This window comes from Nannobrachium achirus (assembly GCF_963921795.1).
Source record: "Nannobrachium achirus genome assembly, chromosome: 1".
Taxonomy (NCBI): Eukaryota; Metazoa; Chordata; class Actinopteri; order Myctophiformes; family Myctophidae; genus Nannobrachium; species Nannobrachium achirus.
The window spans coordinates 70,012,606-70,037,931 of NC_137810.1; the positions used below are offsets into that span (position 1 = coordinate 70,012,606).

At 42.3% G+C, this 25,326-nt stretch overlaps 1 protein-coding gene and 1 long non-coding RNA gene across 2 annotated transcripts; both read left to right on the forward strand.

The window, feature by feature from the left end:
- The first annotated feature begins 3,236 nt into the window (after window positions 1-3,236).
- Window positions 3,237-9,115, forward strand: LOC308282739. Its single transcript, XR_013961902.1, has 4 exons — window positions 3,237-3,322; window positions 4,338-4,448; window positions 7,167-7,277; window positions 9,019-9,115. It is a non-coding gene; the product is annotated as an uncharacterized lncRNA (long non-coding RNA).
- Window positions 9,116-21,641: 12,526 nt separating this feature from the next.
- On the forward strand, window positions 21,642-24,793 carry LOC308289629 (protein NLRC3-like; the record flags this gene model as incomplete). Its single annotated transcript, XM_080731368.1, has 3 exons — window positions 21,642-21,657; window positions 21,789-23,553; window positions 24,607-24,793. The coding sequence occupies 3 exons, from the start codon at window positions 21,642-21,644 to the stop codon at window positions 24,791-24,793; spliced, it is 1,968 nt and encodes a 655-aa protein (XP_080587494.1).
- Between the last annotated feature and the right edge of the window lie 533 nt (window positions 24,794-25,326).

Sequence of the window (25,326 nt, forward strand, 5' to 3'; positions counted from 1 at the left end):
TCTGTCTAATTTGACCAATTCTTCCTTTTTTGTATAGTTTGTTGATTACCATTCACAGCGTCAGAATGGACACGTATGACAATAACGTTCATCAAACGGAAACAAAGAACGTTCAGTTCACATTCGCCCAAAATATGAACGTGTTCATGAACGATCGTTCATTGAGCGTGTTCGGGTACAACCCTGATATTATGTACACTCATGTTGATCTACTGTATGGCTCTATTTTAATACATTTTACTGCTTTCCAGTGATATTTTATCACAATGTTTTTCCTGTTACTTCAAGATGGAGTTTTACTCTCTTGTAAAATACAATGTAACAATACAGAATCTATAACAAACAGACTCTTTCATTCACATGATCATTGTATGAATATTGTTGTGATTCCAGAAGTGTTGACCACAGAGCAGAGTCTCCAACACCCAGCTGTGTGTCTATGAAGAGTGACGCGTCTATGGGAATACCTCCTGTCTTCAGTGAACCTGGACCTCCACACACACAGTATGTCAATCCTCCTGAGCTTCTTAAACTGTAGCTTACTGTATGTGGGAGCCACGGGAGAAGAGAAACACTCCCATTTCTAGTGATATTTTATCAGAGAACAAGAATACGATTCCTGGGCAGAATCTCCACTTTTGTCAACAAAAGTGCCCTCTGGAGTCTTCCCGGGACCCTCATTCAGTCCCACTTTGACTACGCTTGCACCTCATGGTACTCCAACATCAAAGAATCACTAAAGACTAAGCTCCAAACCTCCCAAAACAAACTGATTGGGCTACTTCTCGACCTGGGGCCCATGACCCATGTTTCTCCCAGACATTTTGCTAGCCTAAGATGGCTCTGCGTTGAAGACAGAGTTAAACAACTAAAAATGGGAGTGACTTTAAAAATAGTCAACGTAAATCTGCCCTCCATCCCCTAAGTACCCGCATATCTGACCAAACATCTCCAAAAAGTTAGCGACACCCACAACCACTAGGCCTGGGGCGGTATCGTCATTTTGTTACCGCGATTACCGTCTTCCCATTTACCGCCGGTACTGCGGTAATTACCGCACCCCCGTATCTATTAATTAAGGTTCGGCGATAAGCCAAAATATTGCAATCATCTTCCCAAAAGTCGCCTCTCCACAGCCTGACTGCCCGAGTTATACTTCTCCGTACATCACAGCGGGTATGGCTTTGAAAGGAGCAGATCTACAAGCTCACAACACATCGCATCCGAGACGCGTTCTGAGCTTTTAGATCTGCACTGTCGGGTTACCATAGTAACGTAGGCTAGCTACTTGGGCTTTTCAGACACAAACAGCTGTGTGAACAAACCAGAAGAAGACGGGTAGTCAGATCGTGTACAGTGATTCTGTAAACTCACGTCACGTCTCAACTCTCAAATCGCAGTGATTGAGTGCTGCTATATACAGGTTTTAGTTACAAGACTTGACAGAAAAGGTTATAAAATCGCAGACGCGCCGCCGGACGGGGCACAACGTGCGACGCGGTGGAAAAAGTAAAATAGTTTCATTTTCGGTTTTAGTCCACGCGGCCCGCGCTCCGCCAGTAATCCGTATGAATAAAAAAAAGATATGCCACAACACAAGATTAACATCCTTGTGTCGAGTGGATTACAGAGAAAGTTTATGCTGCTCCGTCATAGTTGTGCTCCGTACTCTCCTGCCCTGTGCACTGTGTGCAGGTCTGTGTCTGAGTGACATGTGGCTTCCAAACATGTGGTACACGGCCCAGAGCAGAGCGGCATGGAGCGCATGCGGTCCTCGCTTCTCCACCGTTTTCAAACTCGCTTGTTTTCCAATAAAAAATATACCTTTTTTTGTCTTTTTTACCGCGGTAAGCACACTGACACCGCGGTAGAACTCGGTATAGCGCGGTACGGCGGTACGGCGGTTACCGCCCCCAACCCTAACAACCACAACACCAGAGGGAGCGCACACAATGACCTGATAACACAAATCCATAAGACAGATATGGGTAAATTCTCCTTCTACAACACTGCCACCCAGGTGTGGAATTCCTTGACTACCTCCCTTAAAACATGTAGCTCGCTGGCATCCTTCAAAACTGCCCTGAAAACTTACCTTTCATGAGGCCAGAGAAGGAGGTAGTTATCACTTCTCCCATAGACAGGTGAAAACTCACCTTTCAGGAGGCCAGAGAAGGAGGTAGTTATCACTTCTCCCATAGACAGGTGAAAACTCACCTTTCAGGGGGCCAGAGAAGGAGGTAGTTGTCACTTCTCCCATAGACAGGTGAAAACTCACCTTTCAGGAGGCCAGAGAAGGAGGTAGTTGTCACTTCTCCCATAGACAGGCCAGAAGTGAGCACCCCCACCTTTACCTTAGCCCCACCCCCTTGTTTCCTCAATCCTGTACATATAGTGTTTTTATAACTGTGATATTATTGAATGTTTTCTTTGCTTGCTATTTATTATGTCCATTAATTAAATACTGAGGGCTTTCAAAAATAAAAAAGACCGTAAAAGGTCTTATTTGAGATGTTCCTTTTAGGCAGGGTGTTTAACTGTACTTGTACTGTACTACATTTATATTGTATTGACTATACTTTTACTGTTCTCCATTTTTGTCTAACCAGTAAGACTCCCTAATCGGGAGATAAGCGACCGTCAGGTCGCAGCGTGATTTTAGGGCAAAATGTGTAGGAGCAGTGTCCAAAAATGTGATGGTGGCGCTATATGGGAAAGATCCATGTTGATGAGATGAGTGTAGACATACTGTGTACCGATTTGCGTGATTTTAGGGCAAAATCTGTAGGAGTAGTGTCCAAAAAAGTGTTTTAAAAAATCGGCCTGAAGGTGGCGCTAAATGGGACAGATCCATGTTGATGACATGAGTGTAGACATACTGTGTACCGATTTGCGTGATTTTTGGCCAAAGATTGTAGGAGCTGTGTCCATAAATGTGTTTTGCAAGAACTGGCCTCATGGTGGCGCTATAAGAGGGTCATGTGAGCATTGATGCTTTGTGGTTGTGGTTTGGCAGGCAAGGAGTGTGTGTGCAAAATTTGGCATGGATCGGGGCAACGGTTGCGGAGATATGAGCAGGGGAAAAGTGTGATGTGTGACGTGTGACAGACAGACAGACAGACAGCTGGTCGAGGTTTTAACAATACAGAATCTATAACAAACAGACTCTTTCATTCACATGATCATTGTATGAATATTGTTGTGATTCCAGAAGTCTTCACCACAGAGCAGAGTCTCCAACACCCAGCTGTGTGTCTATGAAGAGTGATGCGTCTATGAGAACACCTCCTGTCTTCAGTGAACCTGGACCTCCACACACACAGTATGTCAATCCTCCTATTATACAATACACACTATGCAAACTTCTAATAAAGTCTTCAAACTATAACACTATACAATATACACAACGCTATAAAACAACAAAGTAATGTGACAATAATGTGCAAATAATGGATAAAAACAAGACACAGTCTAATAATCCCCTTTCAAGCTGTATTCATAGCAGTGGTTCTCAACCTTTTCAGGCCGTGAACCCCAAAATAATCATATTTGAATCGGAGACCCCCAAAATAATCATATTTGAAGTGGAGAACTCAAAATAATCGTATTTGAACTGGAGACCCCAAAATAATCATATTTGAATCAGAGACCCCCAAAATAATCATATTTGAACTGGAGAACCCAAAATAATCGTATTTGAACTGGAGACCCCAAAATAATCGTATTTGAAATGGAGACCCCAAAATAATCATATTTGAATCGGGGGACCCCATACCCTGACTTGCAATGTAGTAGTTGAGGCATTACATTTAGTTTCACTTGGTTCCATATATACAGTAAATAGAGTGAACATAGAAGATCTACAAGCTGACAATGCCTTGAGATGTGAGGTGTTGTGAGCTTGTAGATCGGCTATTCTCAACATCCTTGCTTCTATTTGACAATCTGTCTAATTTGACCAATTCTTCCTTTTTTGTATAGTTTGTTGATTACCATTCACAGCGTCAGAATGGACACGTATGACAATAACGTTCATCAAACGGAAACAAAGAACGTTCAGTTCACATTCGCCCAAAATATGAACGTGTTCATGAACGATCGTTCATTGAGCGTGTTCGGGTACAACCCTGATATTATGTACACTCATGTTGATCTACTGTATGGCTCTATTTTAATACATTTTACTGCTTTCCAGTGATATTTTATCACAATGTTTTTCCTGTTACTTCAAGATGGAGTTTTACTCTCTTGTAAAATACAATGTAACAATACAGAATCTATAACAAACAGACTCTTTCATTCACATGATCATTGTATGAATATTGTTGTGATTCCAGAAGTGTTGACCACAGAGCAGAGTCTCCAACACCCAGCTGTGTGTCTATGAAGAGTGACGCGTCTATGGGAATACCTCCTGTCTTCAGTGAACCTGGACCTCCACACACACAGTATGTCAATCCTCCTGAGCTTCTTAAACTGTAGCTTACTGTATGTGGGAGCCACGGGAGAAGAGAAACACTCCCATTTCTAGTGATATTTTATCAGAGAACAAGAATACGATTCCTGGGCAGAATCTCCACTTTTGTCAACAAAAGTGCCCTCTGGAGTCTTCCCGGGACCCTCATTCAGTCCCACTTTGACTACGCTTGCACCTCATGGTACTCCAACATCAAAGAATCACTAAAGACTAAGCTCCAAACCTCCCAAAACAAACTGATTGGGCTACTTCTCGACCTGGGGCCCATGACCCATGTTTCTCCCAGACATTTTGCTAGCCTAAGATGGCTCTGCGTTGAAGACAGAGTTAAACAACTAAAAATGGGAGTGACTTTAAAAATAGTCAACGTAAATCTGCCCTCCATCCCCTAAGTACCCGCATATCTGACCAAACATCTCCAAAAAGTTAGCGACACCCACAACCACTAGGCCTGGGGCGGTATCGTCATTTTGTTACCGCGATTACCGTCTTCCCATTTACCGCCGGTACTGCGGTAATTACCGCACCCCCGTATCTATTAATTAAGGTTCGGCGATAAGCCAAAATATTGCAATCATCTTCCCAAAAGTCGCCTCTCCACAGCCTGACTGCCCGAGTTATACTTCTCCGTACATCACAGCGGGTATGGCTTTGAAAGGAGCAGATCTACAAGCTCACAACACATCGCATCCGAGACGCGTTCTGAGCTTTTAGATCTGCACTGTCGGGTTACCATAGTAACGTAGGCTAGCTACTTGGGCTTTTCAGACACAAACAGCTGTGTGAACAAACCAGAAGAAGACGGGTAGTCAGATCGTGTACAGTGATTCTGTAAACTCACGTCACGTCTCAACTCTCAAATCGCAGTGATTGAGTGCTGCTATATACAGGTTTTAGTTACAAGACTTGACAGAAAAGGTTATAAAATCGCAGACGCGCCGCCTGACGGGGCACAACGTGCGACGCGGTGGAAAAAGTAAAATAGTTTCATTTTCGGTTTTAGTCCACGCGGCCCACGCTCCGCCAGTAATCCGTATGAATAAAAAAAAGATATGCCACAACACAAGATTAACATCCTTGTGTCGAGTGGATTACAGAGAAAGTTTATGCTGCTCCGTCATAGTTGTGCTCCGTACTCTCCTGCCCTGTGCACTGTGTGCAGGTCTGTGTCTGAGTGACATGTGGCTTCCAAACATGTGGTACACGGCCCAGAGCAGAGCGGCATGGAGCGCATGCGGTCCTCGCTTCTCCACCGTTTTAAAACTCGCTTGTTTTCCAATAAAAAATATACCTTTTTTTGTCTTTTTTACCGCGGTAAGCACACTGACACCGCGGTAGAACTCGGTATAGCGCGGTACGGCGGTACGGCGGTTACCGCCCCCAACCCTAACAACCACAACACCAGAGGGAGCGCACACAATGACCTGATAACACAAATCCATAAGACAGATATGGGTAAATTCTCCTTCTACAACACTGCCACCCAGGTGTGGAATTCCTTGACTACCTCCCTTAAAACATGTAGCTCGCTGGCATCCTTCAAAACTGCCCTGAAAACTTACCTTTCATGAGGCCAGAGAAGGAGGTAGTTATCACTTCTCCCATAGACAGGTGAAAACTCACCTTTCAGGTGGCCAGAGAAGGAGGTAGTTATCACTTCTCCCATAGACAGGTGAAAACTCACCTTTCAGGGGGCCAGAGAAGGAGGTAGTTGTCACTTCTCCCATAGACAGGTGAAAACTCACCTTTCAGGAGGCCAGAGAAGGAGGTAGTTGTCACTTCTCCCATAGACAGGCCAGAAGTGAGCACCCCCACCTTTACCTTAGCCCCACCCCCTTGTTTCCCCAATCCTGTACATATAGTGTTTTTATAACTGTGATATTATTGAATGTTTTCTTTGCTTGCTATTTATTATGTCCATTAATTAAATACTGAGGGCTTTCAAAAATAAAAAAGACCGTAAAAGGTCTTATTTGAGATGTTCCTTTTAGGCAGGGTGTTTAACTGTACTTGTACTGTACTACATTTATATTGTATTGACTATACTTTTACTGTTCTCCATTTTTGTCTAACCAGTAAGACTCCCTAATCGGGAGATAAGCGACCGTCAGGTCGCAGCGTGATTTTAGGGCAAAATGTGTAGGAGCAGTGTCCAAACATGTGATGGTGGCGCTATATGGGAAAGATCCATGTTGATGAGATGAGTGTAGACATACTGTGTACCGATTTGCGTGATTTTAGGGCAAAATCTGTAGGAGTAGTGTCCAAAAAAGTGTTTTAAAAAATCGGCCTGAAGGTGGCGCTAAATGGGACAGATCCATGTTGATGACATGAGTGTAGACATACTGTGTACCGATTTGTGTGATTTTTGGCCAAAGATTGTAGGAGCTGTGTCCATAAATGTGTTTTGCAAGAACTGGCCTCATGGTGGCGCTATAAGAGGGTCATGTGAGCATTGATGCTCACATGACCTCAGGCAAGGAGTGTGTGTGCAAAATTTGGCATGGATCGGGGCAACGGTTGCGGAGATATGAGCAGGGGAAAAGTGTGATGTGTGACGTGTGACAGACAGACAGACAGACAGACAGACAGACAGACAGACAGACAGACAGCTGGTCGAGGTTTTAACAATACAGAATCAGACTCTTTCATTCACATGATCATTGTATGAATATTGTTGTGATTCCAGAAGTCTTCACCGCAGAGCAGAGTCTCCAACACCCAGCTGTGTGTCTATGAAGAGTGATGCGTCTATGAGAACACCTCCTGTCTTCAGTGAACCTGGACCTCCACACACACAGTATGTCAATCCTCCTATTATGCAATACACACTATGCAAACTTCTAATAAAGTCTTCAAACTATAACACTATACAATATACACAACGCTATAAAACAACAAAGTAATGTGACAATAATGTGCAAATAATGGATAAAAACAAGACACAGTCTAATAATCCCCTTTCAAGCTGTATTCATAGCAGTGGTTCTCAACCTTTTCAGGCCGTGAACCCCAAAATAATCATATTTGAATCGGAGACCCCCAAAATAATCATATTTGAACTGGAGAACCCAAAATAATCGTATTTGAACTGGAGACCCCAAAATAATCATATTTGAATCAGAGACCCCCAAAATAATCATATTTGAACTGGAGAACCCAAAATAATCGTATTTGAACTGGAGACCCCAAAATAATCGTATTTGAAATGGAGACCCCAAAATAATCATATTTGAATCGGGGGACCCCATACCCTGACTTGCAATGTAGTAGTTGAGGCATTACATTTAGTTTCACTTGGTTCCATATATACAGTAAATAGAGTGAACATAGGTCCAAAAGGTTATCGACACCCACTACACCAGAGGGAGCGCGCACAATGATCTGATAACACAAACCCATAAGACAAATATGGGTACATTTTCCTTCTACAACACTGCCACCCAGGTGTGGAATTCCTTGACTACCTCCCTTAAAACATGTAGCTCGCTGGCATCCTTCAAACTGCCCTGAAAACTCACCTTTCAGGAGGCCAGAGAAGGAGGTAGTTATCACTTCTCCCATAGACAGGTGAAAACTCACCTTTCAGGAGGCCCGAGAAGGAGGTAGTTGTCACTTCTCCCATAGACAGGTGAAAACTCACCTTTCAGGAGGCCAGAGAAGGAGGTAGTTGTCACTTCTCCCATAGACAGGTGAAAACTCACCTTTCAGGAGGCCAGAGAAGGAGGTAGTTATCACTTCTCCCATAGACAGGTGAAAACTCACCTTTCAGGAGGCCAGAGAAGGAGGTAGTTATCACTTCTCCCATAGACAGGTGAAAACTCACCTTTCAGGAGGCCAGAGAAGGAGGTAGTTATCACTTCTCCCATAGACAGGTGAAAACTCACCTTTCAGAAGGCCAGAGAAGGAGGTAGTTATCACTTCTCCCATAGACAGGTGAAAACTCAACCTTTCAGGAGGCCAGAGAAGGAGGTAGTTATCACTTCTCCCATAGACAGGTGAAAACTCAACCTTTCAGGAGGCCAGAGAAGGAGGTAGTTATCACTTCTCCCATAGACAGGTGAAAACTCACCTTTCAGGAGGCCAGAGAAGGAGGTAGTTGTCACTTCTCCCATGGACAGGCCAGAAGTGAGCACCCCCACCTTTACCTTAGCCCCACCCCCTTGTTTCCCCAATCCTGTACATATAGTGTTTTATAACTGTGATATTATTGAATGTTTTCTTTTCTTGCTATTCATTATGTCCACAAATTAAATACTGAGGGCTTTCATCCTAAAAAAGACTGTAAAAGGTCTTATTTGAGATGTTCCTTTTAGGCAGGGTGTTTAACTGTACTTGTACTGTACTACATTTATATTGTATTGACTATACTTTTACTGTTCTCCATTTTTGTCTAATAAAATAATCAATCATAATGTTTTTCCTATTACTTCAACATGGAGTTTTACTCTCTTGTAAAATACAATGTAACAATGCAGAATCTATAACAAACAGACTCTTTCATTCACATGATCATTGTATGAATATTGTTGTGATTCCAGAAGTCTTCACCACAGAGCAGAGTCTCCAACACCCAGCTGTGTGTCTATGAAGAGTGACGCGTCTATGAGAATGCCTCCTCACTTCAGTGAACCTGGACCTCCACACACACAGTATGTCAATCCTCCTGAGCTTCTTAAACGGTAGCTTACTGTATGTGGGAGCCGCGGGTGAAGAGAAACACTCCCATTTCTAGTGATATTTTATCAGAGAACAAGAACAAGATTCCTGGGCAAAATCTCCACTTTTGTCAACAAAAGTGCCCTCAGGACTCTTGCTGGGGCCCTCATTCAGTCCCACTTTGACTACGCTTGCACCTCATGGTACTCCAACATCAAAGAATCACTAAAGACTAAGCTCCAAACCTCCCAAAACAAACTGATTGGGCTACTTCTCCACCTGGGGCCCATGACCCATGTTTCTCCCACACATTTTGCTAGCCTAAGATGGCTCTGTGTTGAAGACAGAGTTAAACAACTAAAAACACAAGCACACAATGATCTGATAACACAAACCCATAAGACAAATATGGGTAAATTCTCCTTCTACAACACTGCCACCCAGGTGTGGAATTCCTTGACTACCTCCCTTATAACATGTAGCTCGCTGGCATCCTTCAAAACTGCCCTGAAAACTCACCTTTCAGGAGGCCAGAGAAGGAGGTAGTTATCACTTCTCCCATAGACAGGTGAAAACTCACCTTTCAGGAGGCCAGAGAAGGAGGTAGTTATCACTTCTCCCATAGACAGGTGAAAACTCACCTTTCAGGAGGCCAGAGAAGGAGGTAGTTGTCACTTCTCCCATAGACAGGTGAAAACTCACCTTTCAGGAGGCCAGAGAAGGAGGTAGTTGTCACTTCTCCCATAGACAGGCCAGAAGTGAGCAGAGCACCCCCACCTTTACCTTAGCCCCACCCCCTTGTTTCCCCAATCCTGTACATAGAGTGTTTTATAACTGTGATATTATTGAATGTTTTCTTTGCTTGCTATTCATTATGTCCATGAATTAAATACAGAAGGCTTTCAAAAGTAAAAAAGACCGTAAAAGGTCTTTTTTGAGATGTTCCTTTTAGGCAGGGTGTTTAACTGGAGAACGGGGTAAGATGAACCACTTTGTGCTTATGTTGCCCTGGGAGCAAGAAAAAGTGAGCTGGCAGTAAATTCAAAACATCTAGACATATTTCAGGATGTCTGCTATCATTTGAAATTACAAGTAAGTGTCTATGACAAAGGACCATAAAAATATGACTTATTAAAAAAAAGTGGTCATCTGGTTCAACTTGCCCCAGGTGAGGGGTAAGTTGATCCAGGTAAAGGGGTAAGTTGACCCACGTGATATTCTAAACTTTTAAGAGTTTAAACTTGAACAAAGAATGTATGTACTTATTAGAAATATTTGAATAACACATTTCCCTTTTACAAATAGTCTTATTTCCTTTCTTACGGTTATTTAAACCGTAAGAAAAAACATTAAAACCAATTAAATTAAGTTTGTTATTCAGAACCTTTTAATATCTGCAATTATTAATATAATATTAAAATCTTCTCTTAAATTAGTGTATTCATCAAAATGAAAGATCATTCAGCATAAATTGAGTAGCAAAGACATAATACAAAATATGAATGGTGATTCACATAGTTCAATTTACCCCAAGGCATGTGGTTCATCTTGCCCCACGGCCACCATTTTGACAAAACCTGGCAAGCTTAATGCTTAAGGCTCATCTTTAGCTAAATGATTCACATAGTTTTATACATTGGGATATTACCAACATGCATGATATATAAGTTTAGACCTGGGTACATTTGCTTTAACATAAACATCATTATACCATAAAAGTAAAAAATGTACTTCGACCAGCAAAAAACACTTTTTGGGGTAGAAATATGCTTTCCACTTTGCCCAGGTGTCTGTAAACTCCACAGCCAGGTGGAAATGATGTTTGCGTTCTTATTGTGGGGTCAAATGACAACTCATGTGTAGGCCTGGGGCGGTATGGACATTTTGTTACCGAGATTACCGTCTTCCCATTTACCGCCGGTACTGCGGTAATTACCGCACCCCCGTATCTATTAATTAAGGTTCGGCGATAAGCCAAAATATTGCAATCATCTTCCCAAAAGTCGCCTCTCCACAGTGGAGAGGCGACACAGCCTGACTGCCCGAGTTATACTTCTCCGTACAGCACAGCGGGTATGGCTTTCAAAGGAGCAGATCTACAAGCTCACAACACATCGCATCCGCGACGCGTTCTGAGCTTTTAGATCTGCACTGTCGGGTTACCATAGTAACGTAGGCTACTTGGGCTTTTCAGACACAAACAGCTGTGTGAACAAACCAGAAGAGGAAGGGTAGTCAGATCGTGTACAGTGATTCTGTAAACTCATGTCACGTCTCAAATCGCAGTGATTGAGTGCTGCTATATACAGGTTTTAGTTACAAGACTTGACAGAAAAGGTTATAAAATCGCCGACGCGCCGCCGGACGGGGCACAACGTGCGACGCGGTGGAAAAAGTAAAATAGTTTCATTTTCGGTTTTAGTCCACGCGGCCCGCGCTCCGCCAGTAATCCGTATGAATAAAAAAAGATATGCCACAACACAAGGTATGTATTAACATCCTTGTGTCGAGTGGATTACAGAGAAAGTTTATGCTGCTCCGTCATAGAGTTGTGCTCCGTACTCTCCTGCCCTGTGCACTGTGTGCAGGTCTGTGTCTGAGTGACATGTGGCTTCCAAACATGTGGTACACGGCCCAGAGCAGAGCGGCATGGAGCGCATGCGGTCCTCGCTTCTCCCCCGTTTTAAAACTCGCTTGTTTTCCAATAAAAAATAGACCTTTTTTTTGTCTTTTTACCGCGGTAAGCACAATGACACCGCGGTAGACCTCGGTATACCGCGGTACCGCCTCCAACCCTACTCATGTGTATAGTTTTAAAGATAAAGGGGGTGGTTCATCTTACCCTGCGGTTCATCTTACCCCGTTCTCCCCTACTTGTACTGTACTACATTTCAATTGTATTGACTATACTTGTACTGTTCTCCATTTTTGTCTAATAAAATAATCAATCATAATGTTTTTCCTATTACTTCAACATGGAGTTTTACTCTCTTGTACAATGCAATGTAACAATACAGAATCTATAACAAACAGACTATTTCATTCACATGATTGATCATTGTATGAATATTGTATGTGATTGCAGAAGTGTTGACCACAGAGCAGAGTCTCCAACACCCAGCTGTGTGTCTATGAAGAGTGACTGGTCTATGGGAAATCCTCCTGTCTTCAGTGAACCTGGACCTCCACACACACAGTATGTCAATCCTCCTATTATACAATACACACATTATAAGACCATACAATATACACAACGCTATAAAACAATGTGAAAATAATGGATAAAAACAAGACACAGAGTCTAATAACAGTATCCTCCCCTTTCAAGCTTTATTCATAGCAGTGGTTCTGCTATGAATATTTGAATATTTGCATATTTGAACTGGAGACCCCCAAAATAATCGTATTTGAACTGGATGACCATTTTTTTCCTTTTTTGTATAGTTTGTTGATTACCGTTCACAGCGTCAGAATGAACACGTATGACAATAACGTTCATCAAACGGAAACAAAGAAGGTTCATTTCACATTCGCCCAAAATATGAACGTGTTCATGAACGATCGTTCATTGAGCGTTCGGGTACAACACTGATATTATGTACACTCAGTGTTCCATGTAGATCTACTGTATGGATCCATTTTAGTACATTTTACTGCTTTCTAGTGATATTTTATCACAATGTTTTTCCTGTTACTTCAACATGGAGTTTTACTCTATGAAGAGTGACTGGTCTATGGGAAATCCTCCTCACTTCAGTGAACCTGGACCTCCACACACACAGTTTGTCAATCCTCCTGATCTTCTTAACATGTTAACACGTTCAGAGCAATGAATGTGTTGAGCAAAAATACTCCTCCTGCTCATAACCTACTGTAGTTTACCATGACTCTGTGGGAGTCTAAATGTCAAAGCAAGAGAGGAAACCTCAACCCTCTTTAGTATAGAGAGGAGCTGGTAGTTTATACCTGTCACCAGTGGTACCTTTTTTAACCCAAGACCCAAAAGAGAAATTAGATGTTTGCCCGGGACCCATACTAGTGAAAATAGCAGATGTACAAGCTCAAAATGTGTTGCTTTGTGCCATGTTGCTTGTAGATGAAGACATCTCTGAATAAATAGTTACTCCTGTGACCACAGTAACTGCTACTTAATACAAAGATAATAAAAGTAATCGTTATTGTCCCTGAAGCGAATTTTGTCTTCATAAGTCTGTCTGTGGGTTGAGATTTCCAGGGGCAATCGGCCCAGATCATGCATGTCACACGTGTCCTTTTCTTCTTTTTTAGTTTTTTACTCTCAAAAAAGCATCTGCAATGTAGTGCATTTGAAACTACATTGCAGTGCACATCATGGGGTGATCACTGCTTGCCTCCTGTGAATTGTTTTATTTGTATTTTTGTTTATTTTATTTTTATTTTGTTGCTGAGTGAGGTCAGCAGACAAAGTAACATGAGTGATATGAAAAAAAAAAAACATTGAAAAGTGTCAATGTGAACCAGAAACATCGGTATAACACACAGACAGATCATCAGGTCTCCACTATGCACAGAAAACCATCCTATCAGTTTAGTGCAGCGATGGCTGAGCGGACAAAACTCCTGCTAAACCAACCTTGTACCACTTCAGGGTTCTGTATCTTCACCCTGATGGCATGAGGTGGAAGTAGAGATATAGAGGATGATCAGTGTAATTTATTACTGATATAGTTATTGATACAGAGGATGATCAGTGTTATTTATTACTGATATAGTTATTGATACAGAGAATGATCAGTGTAATTTATTACTGATATAGTTATTGATACAGAGAATGATCAGTGTAATTTATTACTGATATAGTTATTGATACAGAGAATGATCAGTGTTATTGATATAGTTATTGATACAGAGGATGATCAGTGTTATTGATATAGTTATTGATACAGAGAATGATCAGTGTTATTGATATAGTTATTGATACAGAGGATGATCAGTGTTATTGATATAGTTATTGATACAGAGGATGATCAGTGTTATTTATTACTGAGAGGACTAAGCGTGTGATGGCCTTATTGTTCATACTTCTTACTGTCCAAAAACACAAAAGGTCAAGAATTGGGCAGAATTCCAACAATAAGCACTGCAAAGAACAAACAGGACTTAAATGTCTGGAGATTATAGGATGGATGTTGTTAGATTGTTAGAACTTACAGTTACAGACCAATAAACAAAAAGATAAATGTCTAAACCAGCCAAACACAATAATATAAGGGAACATCATTAATAATAATTCCATGACAGAGTTAGTGTTTCTATCAGTGAAGAATAATTATGGATAATGAATTTATTTATACATTCCAGACGTCACAAAGTGCTTTACAGAGCAGGGTAAAAGAACAACATGATATGCATTTATTGACAATCTACAACACACGATCAGTGAATAAAAAGTAGACACACATTTTAAAATAGACACATGCAGATATAAAAAACTAAAAATGGCAAGAAGAATTTAAGAAAAGGTTTGGACATAGAGGTGGGTTTTTAAAAGGGCTTTAAAAGATGACACTGAATTCACACGTCGTAGGTCAACAGGTAGGGAGTTCCACAGCTGAGGGGCCCAGACTGTGAAAGCCCTGCCACCCTTTGAGACAAGCTGTGCTGTGAGCAGGGGTGTTGCACCAAATCCTGGGCCCTGGGTTCAAGCATTCACTGTGGGCCCCCCATGAATGTTCTTCAGGGGAGGGGTTTAACCCATTTAGACTGGGAACGCTTTATTACACGTTATTTTGTGCTTTAACTATTGAGACATAGCAGATATACAAGCTCAAAGTGTGGCACCGAGCACTTGCAAGCTTGTAGATCTTCTATTTTTGAAAAATCTTGAAAATGTGTGCAAGTCTTTGAATATGTCAGTGGTGCTCAATCTGTTTCATGTGAAGGACCCACAAGATGATATGTATGGACCCCCATCTAAAAATATTTAGCAAACAAAGCAACATTTTAGTTCAAATGTTCGCTTAAAAATACATATATTCAAAGATTTGCACACATGTTCACAACTTTTTCAAAAATAGCAGATGAAGTATAACATAATTAAGGTCCCTCCACCTTGGGCCCTGGTAACTCAGTCCCCCCCCCCCCCCCCCCCCCCCCCCCCCCTTGTGACGCCCCTGGATGTGGGAGTCTCCAGGAGGCTCTTATCTGATGATCTGATGCTGAACACAGACTGTAGGGTTCTAACATGATGATCTGATGCTGAACACAGACTTGTAGGGTTCTAACATGATGATCTGATGATGAACACAGACTGTAGGGTTCTAACATGATGATCTGATGATGAACACAGGCTGTAGGGTTCTAACATGATGATCTGATGATGAACACAGGCTGTAGGGTTCTAACATGATGATCTGATGCTGAACACAGACTTGTAGGGTTCTAGCATGATGATCTGATGATGAACACAGGCTTGTAGGGTTCTAACATGATGATCTGATGCTGAACACAGGCTTGTAGGGTTCTAACATGATGATCTGATGATGAACACAGGCTTGTAGGGTTCTAACATGATGATCTGATGATGAACACAGGCTTGTAGGGTTCTAACATGATGATCTGATGATGAACACAGGCTTGTAGGGTTCTAACATGATGATCTGATGATGAACACAGGCTTGTAGGGTTCTAACATGATGATCTGATGATGAACACAGGCTTGTAGGGTTTGTAGCAACTCATAATGTAATAACGGCTCATAATGTAATAAGGGCTCATAATGTAATAAGAAAAATGTAATAAAAACTCATAATGTAATAATCAGCTCATAATGTAATAAAAAAACGAGCACATAACGTAATAATGGATTTTTCAATAATGTAATAATGTAATAATGTGTTACATTAAGAACCTCCACATAATGTAATAAAACTTCATAATGTAATAATGTATTTTTATTACATTATGAGCTGATTATTACATTATGAGCTTTTATTACATTTTAATTATTACATTATGCACTTGTTTTTTATTACATTATGAGCTGATTATTACATTATGAGTTTTTATTACATGTTTTTATTACATTATCAGTGACGTCATTATGTGCGCATCCCGCGTCTCTGACGCATTCACGTTGCCTAGAGACGCATTCACGTCAGTGTTCTGGGGTCCCACGGACGCATCGCCTCCATTGGAGTCCACGTGAAAATAATTTACCACTCGCGAAAAAAAATATATTTTAAAAAGTCCACAGACGCCACCATTGTTCATGGGTGAAGGCATGCTACTGTACCCTACGTAAACACAAATGAAATCCGCGTAGAAAGTCTTAAAACAGACGATAGAACTAACGACAGTGTGTGTTTGGAATCCACCGACGCTATTGTGTGCTCCATGCATGGTCACAGAATTCAATGGGTGCCTTAGTTTTAGCGTAGCACCGGGCCGCTCTCTGACCATAGTGGCACAGCGTGTTAGGTGATACACCAAGAAGGGTTCCCCCACCGAACGTGGGTTTGGCTTGTCGAGCCTGTTATCGGGTAAGCGTCACGTCATGGGCTGCTATAGCGGCCGGGGGCCGGGAGGTACAATGTGTCATCGATAGTTGTGTGCTTTGGAAGTGCATGCGTGCCGCGGAACAACGGTGGAACGCGTGAAACACTAAAAAGTTTGGTTACCTTTTGGAAGGGGAGAGCTAAATACAATGGGCTATATGCAGCACGGTTGTTACATCATGCTCGGGAGGGAACACTGTCTTCGACAATGCAGACGGAGCCAGGCACTTGTCACATAAGACCCAAGTGCAATCAATAACTTTGCACGTCTGCGACTAGCTCTGGTCCATAGCGTTAGTGGAGTTCTCCTCCACTAACGCTATGGACCAGAGCTAGTCTGAGACGAGTTGAAACAACTCCAACGCGGGCTGTTGAAGCAGCGCGACACCCGTTCTCTTCCACCCACAGTATGTGGTGCTTGAAAATATGAATGATTCCATCGATAATAATCCGTTTGGGACACTCAAAATCACTGCCATAGAGTTATAAGGTATCGCTCCGTGCGAATGAATCCGTAGCGTTGCCAGCGCGACTTCTGAGTCTACCGAAAATAGCAGATGTACAAGATCACAACGCGGTGCGAGCAGACACGGTTTGAGCTTGTTGATTGGGTATATTTTTGTTGCGTGACACCGTCGTACTATGCATTATAAATTACACTGTTAAAGAGACGGTACACATTTAGTTTCTTCAAATATTTTCCAAAAATAAAAAGGTTGACTTGCCTTCTGTCTGTTAAAGTACTGTATTTGAAGGCCCTGGTCAAATGTATTTAATGGAAAAAATAGATATGCATTTACTGTAAAAAAAAAAAAAAAAAAAAAGGAGAGACATGGAAATGTTAGCCTATAGTTATAGTATAGTTTTACAGTAGGCTATTATTATTAATTCATGAATAGTACTGTAATTATATATATATATTAGTGTCTCATCATGTCTTTCCACAAAATAACAGAAAAAAGCTCAATAGTGGGCTCGATAAAAGCCCGGCTCGATAAGCAACATCGATAAGGTGCTCATTATCAATAAAAATTAACGAGCTCCATCCCTAGTGCTTCTTCATCTCAAGGTACTATTATAGTTTAATTGTTTCATTCGTTTTTGTATGTATTTTGTAAGATAAACAATGTAAATAACCATATAATAACCAATTCAAGTTAAATGCTGCACTTTGTCAAAAATGACATGACGCGTTGAATTTTTGTGGGACCCATAAAATATCCCTGGGACTCATCCGAAAGACCCTCCTTGGGTCCCGGGACTCATTACATTAAAAACCTATTAACATCACTGCATTATAAGCCCTTATTACATTATGAGTTGCTACACACCCTGCCAACTTTTCAACATACAGTTCTTGATTGTATCAACACTGGGTGTTGATGCAACATCGATAATATCCCCATGTGGTCAGTATGACGACAGTCTGCCATTGCCAGTTCTGGGCCACTTTGCCGAACAGGCATTGACACTAAGGCTTGCCCACCTGCCCCCGGCAGGTAAATAAAACTTTGGGGCAGGTGAAGTTTGCTTTCAGGTTGCCCGACCGGGCAAGTGCTCATTTGAGAGGGGACACGACCGTCTACAAACACAACACGAGATATCTGTCTAAACACCTGAACGTGGCCATAACAAAATCTATAAAATGACGAAGTGTGAAACCATAGCAATCATAACTACCTAGGTATTTGGATTTGGAGGTATTGATATGATTAAAAATTGTTATTGAGTTAAATTGAGTGGTAATTCAAATCTCACCTGTCATTTTATAATGGACGATTTACTTTTTGTGCAAGTGTACATGACCTTTGGGCAAGTAGAACATGACCTGTACTTGCCCGACGGGCAAGTGCCTCTTAGACCTTAGTGTCAACCCCTGCCGAAGGTCATGGGGACCATTATGTAAGCCTTGATTGACCAGTCACACACTTGATTCAAAGAGCGCACCACTTCAATGTGTCCAGACTTAGGGCCAGAGTGAGAGCCTTACGTGAGAGTGAGGGTCAGATTTAGGGCCAGAGCAGGGCAGGATTTACCCTTCATGGTGTCCTGTGCTTGCCCCCCCCCCCCACACACACACACACGCACACACTGGTGACCTGTGGTAGCCGCTGGCGCAAAACACACACACACACACACACACACACACACACACACACACACACACACACACACACACACACGGCCACTTAGACATAGATAGGAACAGATAATGTCATTATGAGGACGCACACACGCACCACCTCTCACTTCAAACTTGGTTTGATTTTTCCCCCTTCTCCACCAGCATACAATATCAGGTAGCTACAATTTCGACAGTCCAGTAACTACAAGCCCTGGCTTCTCTATCCCACAAAAACATCAATCAAACAGGTAGCCACGTATCACAGTCAAGCTCAAAGTATAAATAACAATAGTGTAGAATATGCCCAAGATGGTGTATGAAACAACAGGGACGTCACATCCATACATTAGCATAATGACTTAATAGTAGGGTGACCATATTTTCAGCCGCTCAAACCGGGACGCGAACCACTGTTGTTGCCTAAAACCGGGACCCTAAAAGCAATGCGCACGTTATCGCGCACGTGCGTGCACATTCTCTAACGTTCATGCAAGCGCACATACACCGCAGGGTTGCAAACAGGCAGTGAGTGATTGACAAACAGCCTCAGCGTTGAATTCAGACGCGCAATGAATTTGTACATGTTTTCTGATTGGTTAGGTGAGCATGTTTTCGTGAAAAGAACATGATAAATGTCTATGCAAACACTGAAAACAGATACTATTATTGGCACAATTTTGTAGTTAATGTTGAAAAGCGGGACATATTAGTGTTTTAGAGATATTTGTCAGGACACCCGGGCACGCAGCTTGAAAACGAACAGTCCCGGCCAAACCGGGACGTCTGGTCACCCTACAATAGTGTGGTCTCAGTTGTTATATGAGATACATGAAGGTTTCCTGTGCAAATAAGCCGAAAATCTTACTAGGATCTCCCTTTAGTTGACCTCGTAGCAGTGAACTGTACTGTCATGAACCTTTGCCTATGCAAACTTCTAATAAAGTCTTCAATCAATCAATAAATCAATCAGGGATAGATGGCACCTTAACTCTGCAGCCGCACTGAGGCGCTCCAACACAATAGTGCACCAGTTCTTTTAGAGTTGTGCATACTAGTATCCACCTAACGTTTCTTCAAAACCCTTAAGTGTAACCAGTTATTAAAGACAACAACGTTAGCTTAGCTTAGCTCATGTGAATATCTTTTGTTTACAGTTGATCCTCTGGTGCCCCCCTGTGGTTGTTGATGCCTTGTGCTTCAGCACGTCAAGCCCTATTATAAATCCGGCCCTGGGCCAAAGTAAGGGACCGAGTCAGGGCCAGAGTGAGGTACCGAGTCAGGGCCAGAGTGAGGGCTAGACTTAGGGCCAAAGTGAGGGCCAGATCGAAGTGGTGCACTCTCCTCTGCTTCCTGGACTCTTTGAATCAAGTGTGTGACTGGTCCATCAAGGCTTACATAATGATCCCCAAGACCTTCGGCAAAGTGGCCCAGAACTAGCAATGGCAGACTGTCATACTGACCACATGGGGATATTATCGATGTTGCATCAACACCCAGAGTCGATACAATCACGAACTGTATGTTGAACATTGTGGATGCTCTTTGTACAGCTAAATGATCCCCATATTTATTCATTTGCTGCATGTTTAGCAGATAGTTGCTCCATTCTTCATCAACAAAGTTGGCAGGGTGTGTAACAACTCATAATGTAATAAGGGCTCATAATGTATTAAAAACATGTAATAAAAACTCATAATGTAATAATCAGCTCATAATGTAATAAAAACAAGCGCATAATGTAATAATTAAAACGTAATAAAAGCTCATAATGTAATAATCAGCTCATAATGTAATAAAAAATACATTATTACATTATGAAGTTTTATTACATTATGAGCCTCCTATGTGGAGGTTCTTAATGTAACACATTATTACATTATTACATTATTGAAAAATCCATTATTACGTTATGCGCTCATTTTTTTATTACATTATGAGCTGATTATTACATTATGAGTTTTTATTACATTTTTCTTATTACATTATGAGCCCTTATTACATTATGAGCCGTTATTACATTATGAGTTGCTACAGGGTTGTAGGGTTCTAACATGATGATCTGATGCTGAACACAGGCTTGTAGGGTTCTAACATGATGATCTGATGCTGAGCACAGGCTTGTAGGGTTCTAGCATGATGATCTGATGCTGAGCACAGGCTTGTAGGGTTCTATCATGTCAGAGATAGAACTGGGAGACTGGCCATTTACACATTTAAAAGTCATGAGTAAAATCTTAAAATCAATTCTGGCACTGACCCACTGAGGTAGCCTCAGTGGAGAGCAGCCGGGATGGGGCATATAGTCCTAATAAAGTTCTTTATCTCCACAGACAGAGGAAGAGGACTGCGCAGACGTCCAGATGTTCAGGAGAGACATTCACAACCACACCTGGACTGAAGACATCCGCTCAGACCAGCAGTGGACAGAGTAAGACAATTTTGCAAAATAATTTGGACAATTTAGCAAAAAAATAAAAATATAAAAAAAGAAACATTGTCAAAAAGGGTACATCTATCAACTCTGGACTAAAACAATTCAGATAGATACCTATATTATCCCACACATGGCCCTCTTCTAGCACCACCATGAGGCCGATTCTTGCAAAACACATTTTTGGACACTGCTCCTACAGATTTTGCCCTAAAATCACACAAATCGGTACACACTATGTCTACACTCATGTCATCAACATGGATCTGTCCCATATAGCGCCACCATCAGGCCGATTTTTTCAAACACATTTTTGGACACTGCTCCTACAGATTTTGCCCTAAAATCACGCTGCGACCTGACGGTCGCTTATCTCCCGATTAGGGAGTCTTACTGGTATTTAACACATTAATAATGTGTGTAAACCGTTGTAAGCATGTAAAGTTATAAATGAAGCTGAATGTTTAAAATGTCTTCATTGTCTTCTCATAGCAGGTGTCAGTGTGCAGGAGGATTTAAAGGTTTATAAGATCACTTTGAACAGTCTGGATCGTGTGACAGACGTCACTGAAGTGCCCTCCCTCAGCAGCATCTTCACAGCGCTCTACATCACAGTGGGAGAGAGTGAAGGGGTTAATAACCAACATGAGGTCTACCAGCTTGAGACGCTCTCCAAGAAGAACACCCTCCATGACCAACCAATCAACTGCTGTGACATCTTTAAGCCCCTCCTCCTTGGCAGAGAGACACCAATCAGAAGAGTTCTGACCAAGGGCGTCGCTGGCATTGGAAAAACCTTCTCTGTGCGTAAGGTCGCTCTGGACTGGGCAAAGGGTTTGGAAAATCAAGATGTCATTCTCCTGGTTCCCTTCTCATTCCGGGAGCTGAACTTGGTCAGAGATGAGCAGCACAGTCTTCTCTCACTGATCCATGTTTTCCATCCAACGTTGAAGAAGGTCACAGCAGAGCAGCTCGCTGTCTGGAAGGTTGGCCTCATCTTTGATGGTTTGGATGAAAGCAGGTTGTCCTTCAACTTCAACAATGACATCATCTCTGATGTCACAGTGACATCGTCAGTGGACGGGCTGTTGACAAACCTCATTGAGGGGAATCTGCTCCCATTGGCTCTCATCTGGATAACCACCAGACCTGCAGCAGCCAATCAGATCCCTCCTGCATATGTTGACCTGGTGACAGAAGTACGAGGGTTCACAGATCCCCAGAAGGAGGAGTACTTCAGGAAGAGGTTCAGTGATGAGGAGCTGGCCAGCAGAATCATCTCACACATGAAGACGTCAAAGAGCCTCCACATCATGTGTCACATCCCAGTCTTCTGTTGGATCAGCGCTACCGTTCTGGAGGACATGGTGAAGACAGACGAGACAGGACAGCTGCCCACGACCCTGACTGCCATGTGCTGCCACTTCCTGTTGGTCCAGACAAAGAGGAAGGAGCTGAAGTATGATGAGCCTCATCAGGGAAAGAAAAGAAACAAGAAAAGAAACAGAAAAGAGGGAGAGAATCAACAGAAGATGATGGAGAAGGACAGGGAGGTTCTTCTGAAGCTGGGCAGGCTGGCGTTTGAACATCTGGAGAAAGGCAGCATCATGTTCTACCAAGAAGACCTGGAAGAGTGTGGTCTGGATGTGAAAGACGCCTCGCTGTACTCAGGAGTGTGCACAGAGATCTTCAAAAGAGAGGGCGTGCTCTTCCAGAGAGCAGTCTACTGCTTTGTTCATCTGATCATCCAGGAGTTTCTGGCTGCAGTCTACCTGTTCCACTGTTTCACACAGAAGAACATGGAGGTACTGAAGACATTCCTGGGACGTGATACAGGGGGACATGATTACACCAGTGACATGTCCTTGGAGGACTTCCTGTACGCAGCCAACCGTAAAGCCATACAGAGTAAGAATGGTCACCTGGACCTGTTTCTCCGCTTCCTTCATGGTCTCTCACTGCCGTCCAACCAGAGTCTGTTAGGAGGTCTACTGGTTCAGACACAGTACAGTCCAGAGAGCATCCAGAGAGCCATCAACAACCTGAAGAAGATGGATGAAAGCCTTGCCTCTCCTGACAGATTTATCAACCTCTTCCACTGTTTGATGGAGATGAACGACCACTCAGTGCATCAGGAGATCCAACAGTACCTGAAGTCAGGGGACAGATCAAAGACAGAACTGTCTCCAACCCAGTGTTCAGCTCTGGCCCACATGCTGCAGATGTCAGAGGATGTTCTGGAGGAGTTGGACCTGGACAAATACAACACATCAGAGCAGGGCCGACGCAGACTCATCCCAGCTGTGAGGAACAGCAGAAAGGCTCGGTTAGTAGTCATGTGAATAGAAAACTTAGAACAGAAACAATGCACTGTACCTTCACAACACTACAATATAACTAAACATGATAGTTAAATCAACAGTGATACGCACGCACGCACGCACGCATGTACGTACGCACGCACGTACGCACGCACGCATGTACGCACGCGCACACGCACACGCACACACGCACACACACACACACACACACACACACACACACACACACACACACACATACACACACACACGCGGGCTGGGTAGAATATTGGGTAGAGAGTGCTAGAATAAATTCAACGTTTCATTGATACAAACTGTGTGTGTGTGTGTGTGTGTGTGTGTGTGTATGTGTGTGTGTGTGTGTGTGTGTGTGTGTGTGTGTGTGTGTGTGTGTGTGTGTGTGTGTGTGTGTGTGTGTGTGTGTGTGTGTGCGTGCATGCAAGCGTGTGTGTGCGTGTGTAGCACAAATAAAATATTTTCTTTCGGCCCACAACCTAGAGAAAGTAATCCATGCCCTTGTCTCGTCAAGGCTGGATTACTGCAACTCCCTTTACATAGGGGTTGCAAACTCCACCCTCTCCCGTCTTCAGCTCGTACAGAATGCTACTGACTGACTGGCACCAGGCTTCTCAAAGTCAATCTAACAGCCAATCTAAGGCAAAAGGGTGACAGAGCTTTTTCTGTGGCTGGCCCAGCTCTCTGGAACAGCCTTCCATCCCACTTAAAACACACCTCTTCACCCTAGCATTTGAGCCCTAGACCCCTCCCTCCCTGTGCCTGTCATTGTTTTATATCTTAAATGTTTTGTTTTTATAGCTGTACTTACAAGGTTTTAAATGTTTACAAATGTTTCTATTGTTTTTGCTTTGTATTGTTTTTGTTTTTACTGCGTTCTCATGATGTACAGCACTTTGGTCAACCTGGTTGTTTTTAAATCTGCTTTATAAATAAATGGACTTGACTGTGTGTGTGTGTGTGTGTGTGTGTGTGTGTGTGTGTGTGTGTGTGTGTGTGTGTGTGTGTGTGTGTGTGGTCTGATTGACCACCTCTAATTACAGACTTGTTGGCTTTGGTCGTGGCCTCTGGAAGCAACACATGGAAGTTGTGTCTTCAGCTCTCAGTTCTAATCCATCCCATCTGAGACACCTGGACTTAAGTTACAACGTCATGGACCACCTGGATCTACTGGATCTACTCTGTGCTGCACTGAAAAGTCCTCATTGTAGACTGGAGACTCTACGGTGAAATTAATTTACAATCATTATTTCCATCAGTGATTTATCATGTGATTATAATATGAATATTGTGGCATGAATAAGGTTGATATCATAGTAACACAAATTGACTGGGATAATGAGGAGGTACAGTAACTACAGTATGTACATGTTCACTAAATTCACTCAAACCACTCAAAGACTGTCTGTCTGTATCAGGGTAAAAAATAATCCAAGTGGCAATACCACAATGCAGCTCTGTTACTAGTAAAAGTAATAAATACACTTTATTACCAAAAACTCAATCTGCAGAATACCCCCTTTTTATGTTTTCAACATGTGTCCAAAAAAAAAGTGTATAATAGGTGATACAATAGCTGGTTTATGTATATTGCAATAATCTAAATCAGATCTGAAGTAAATGGTTACTAAAGTTTTCAAATAATTAATGAGTAAAGATTACAGTATTTGCCTCTATAGGTGTAGTGCAGTAGAAGTATAAAATATACAAAGTTGACATAATCAAGTAAAGTAAATAAAGTAAACTAAACTTGTACTTAAGTA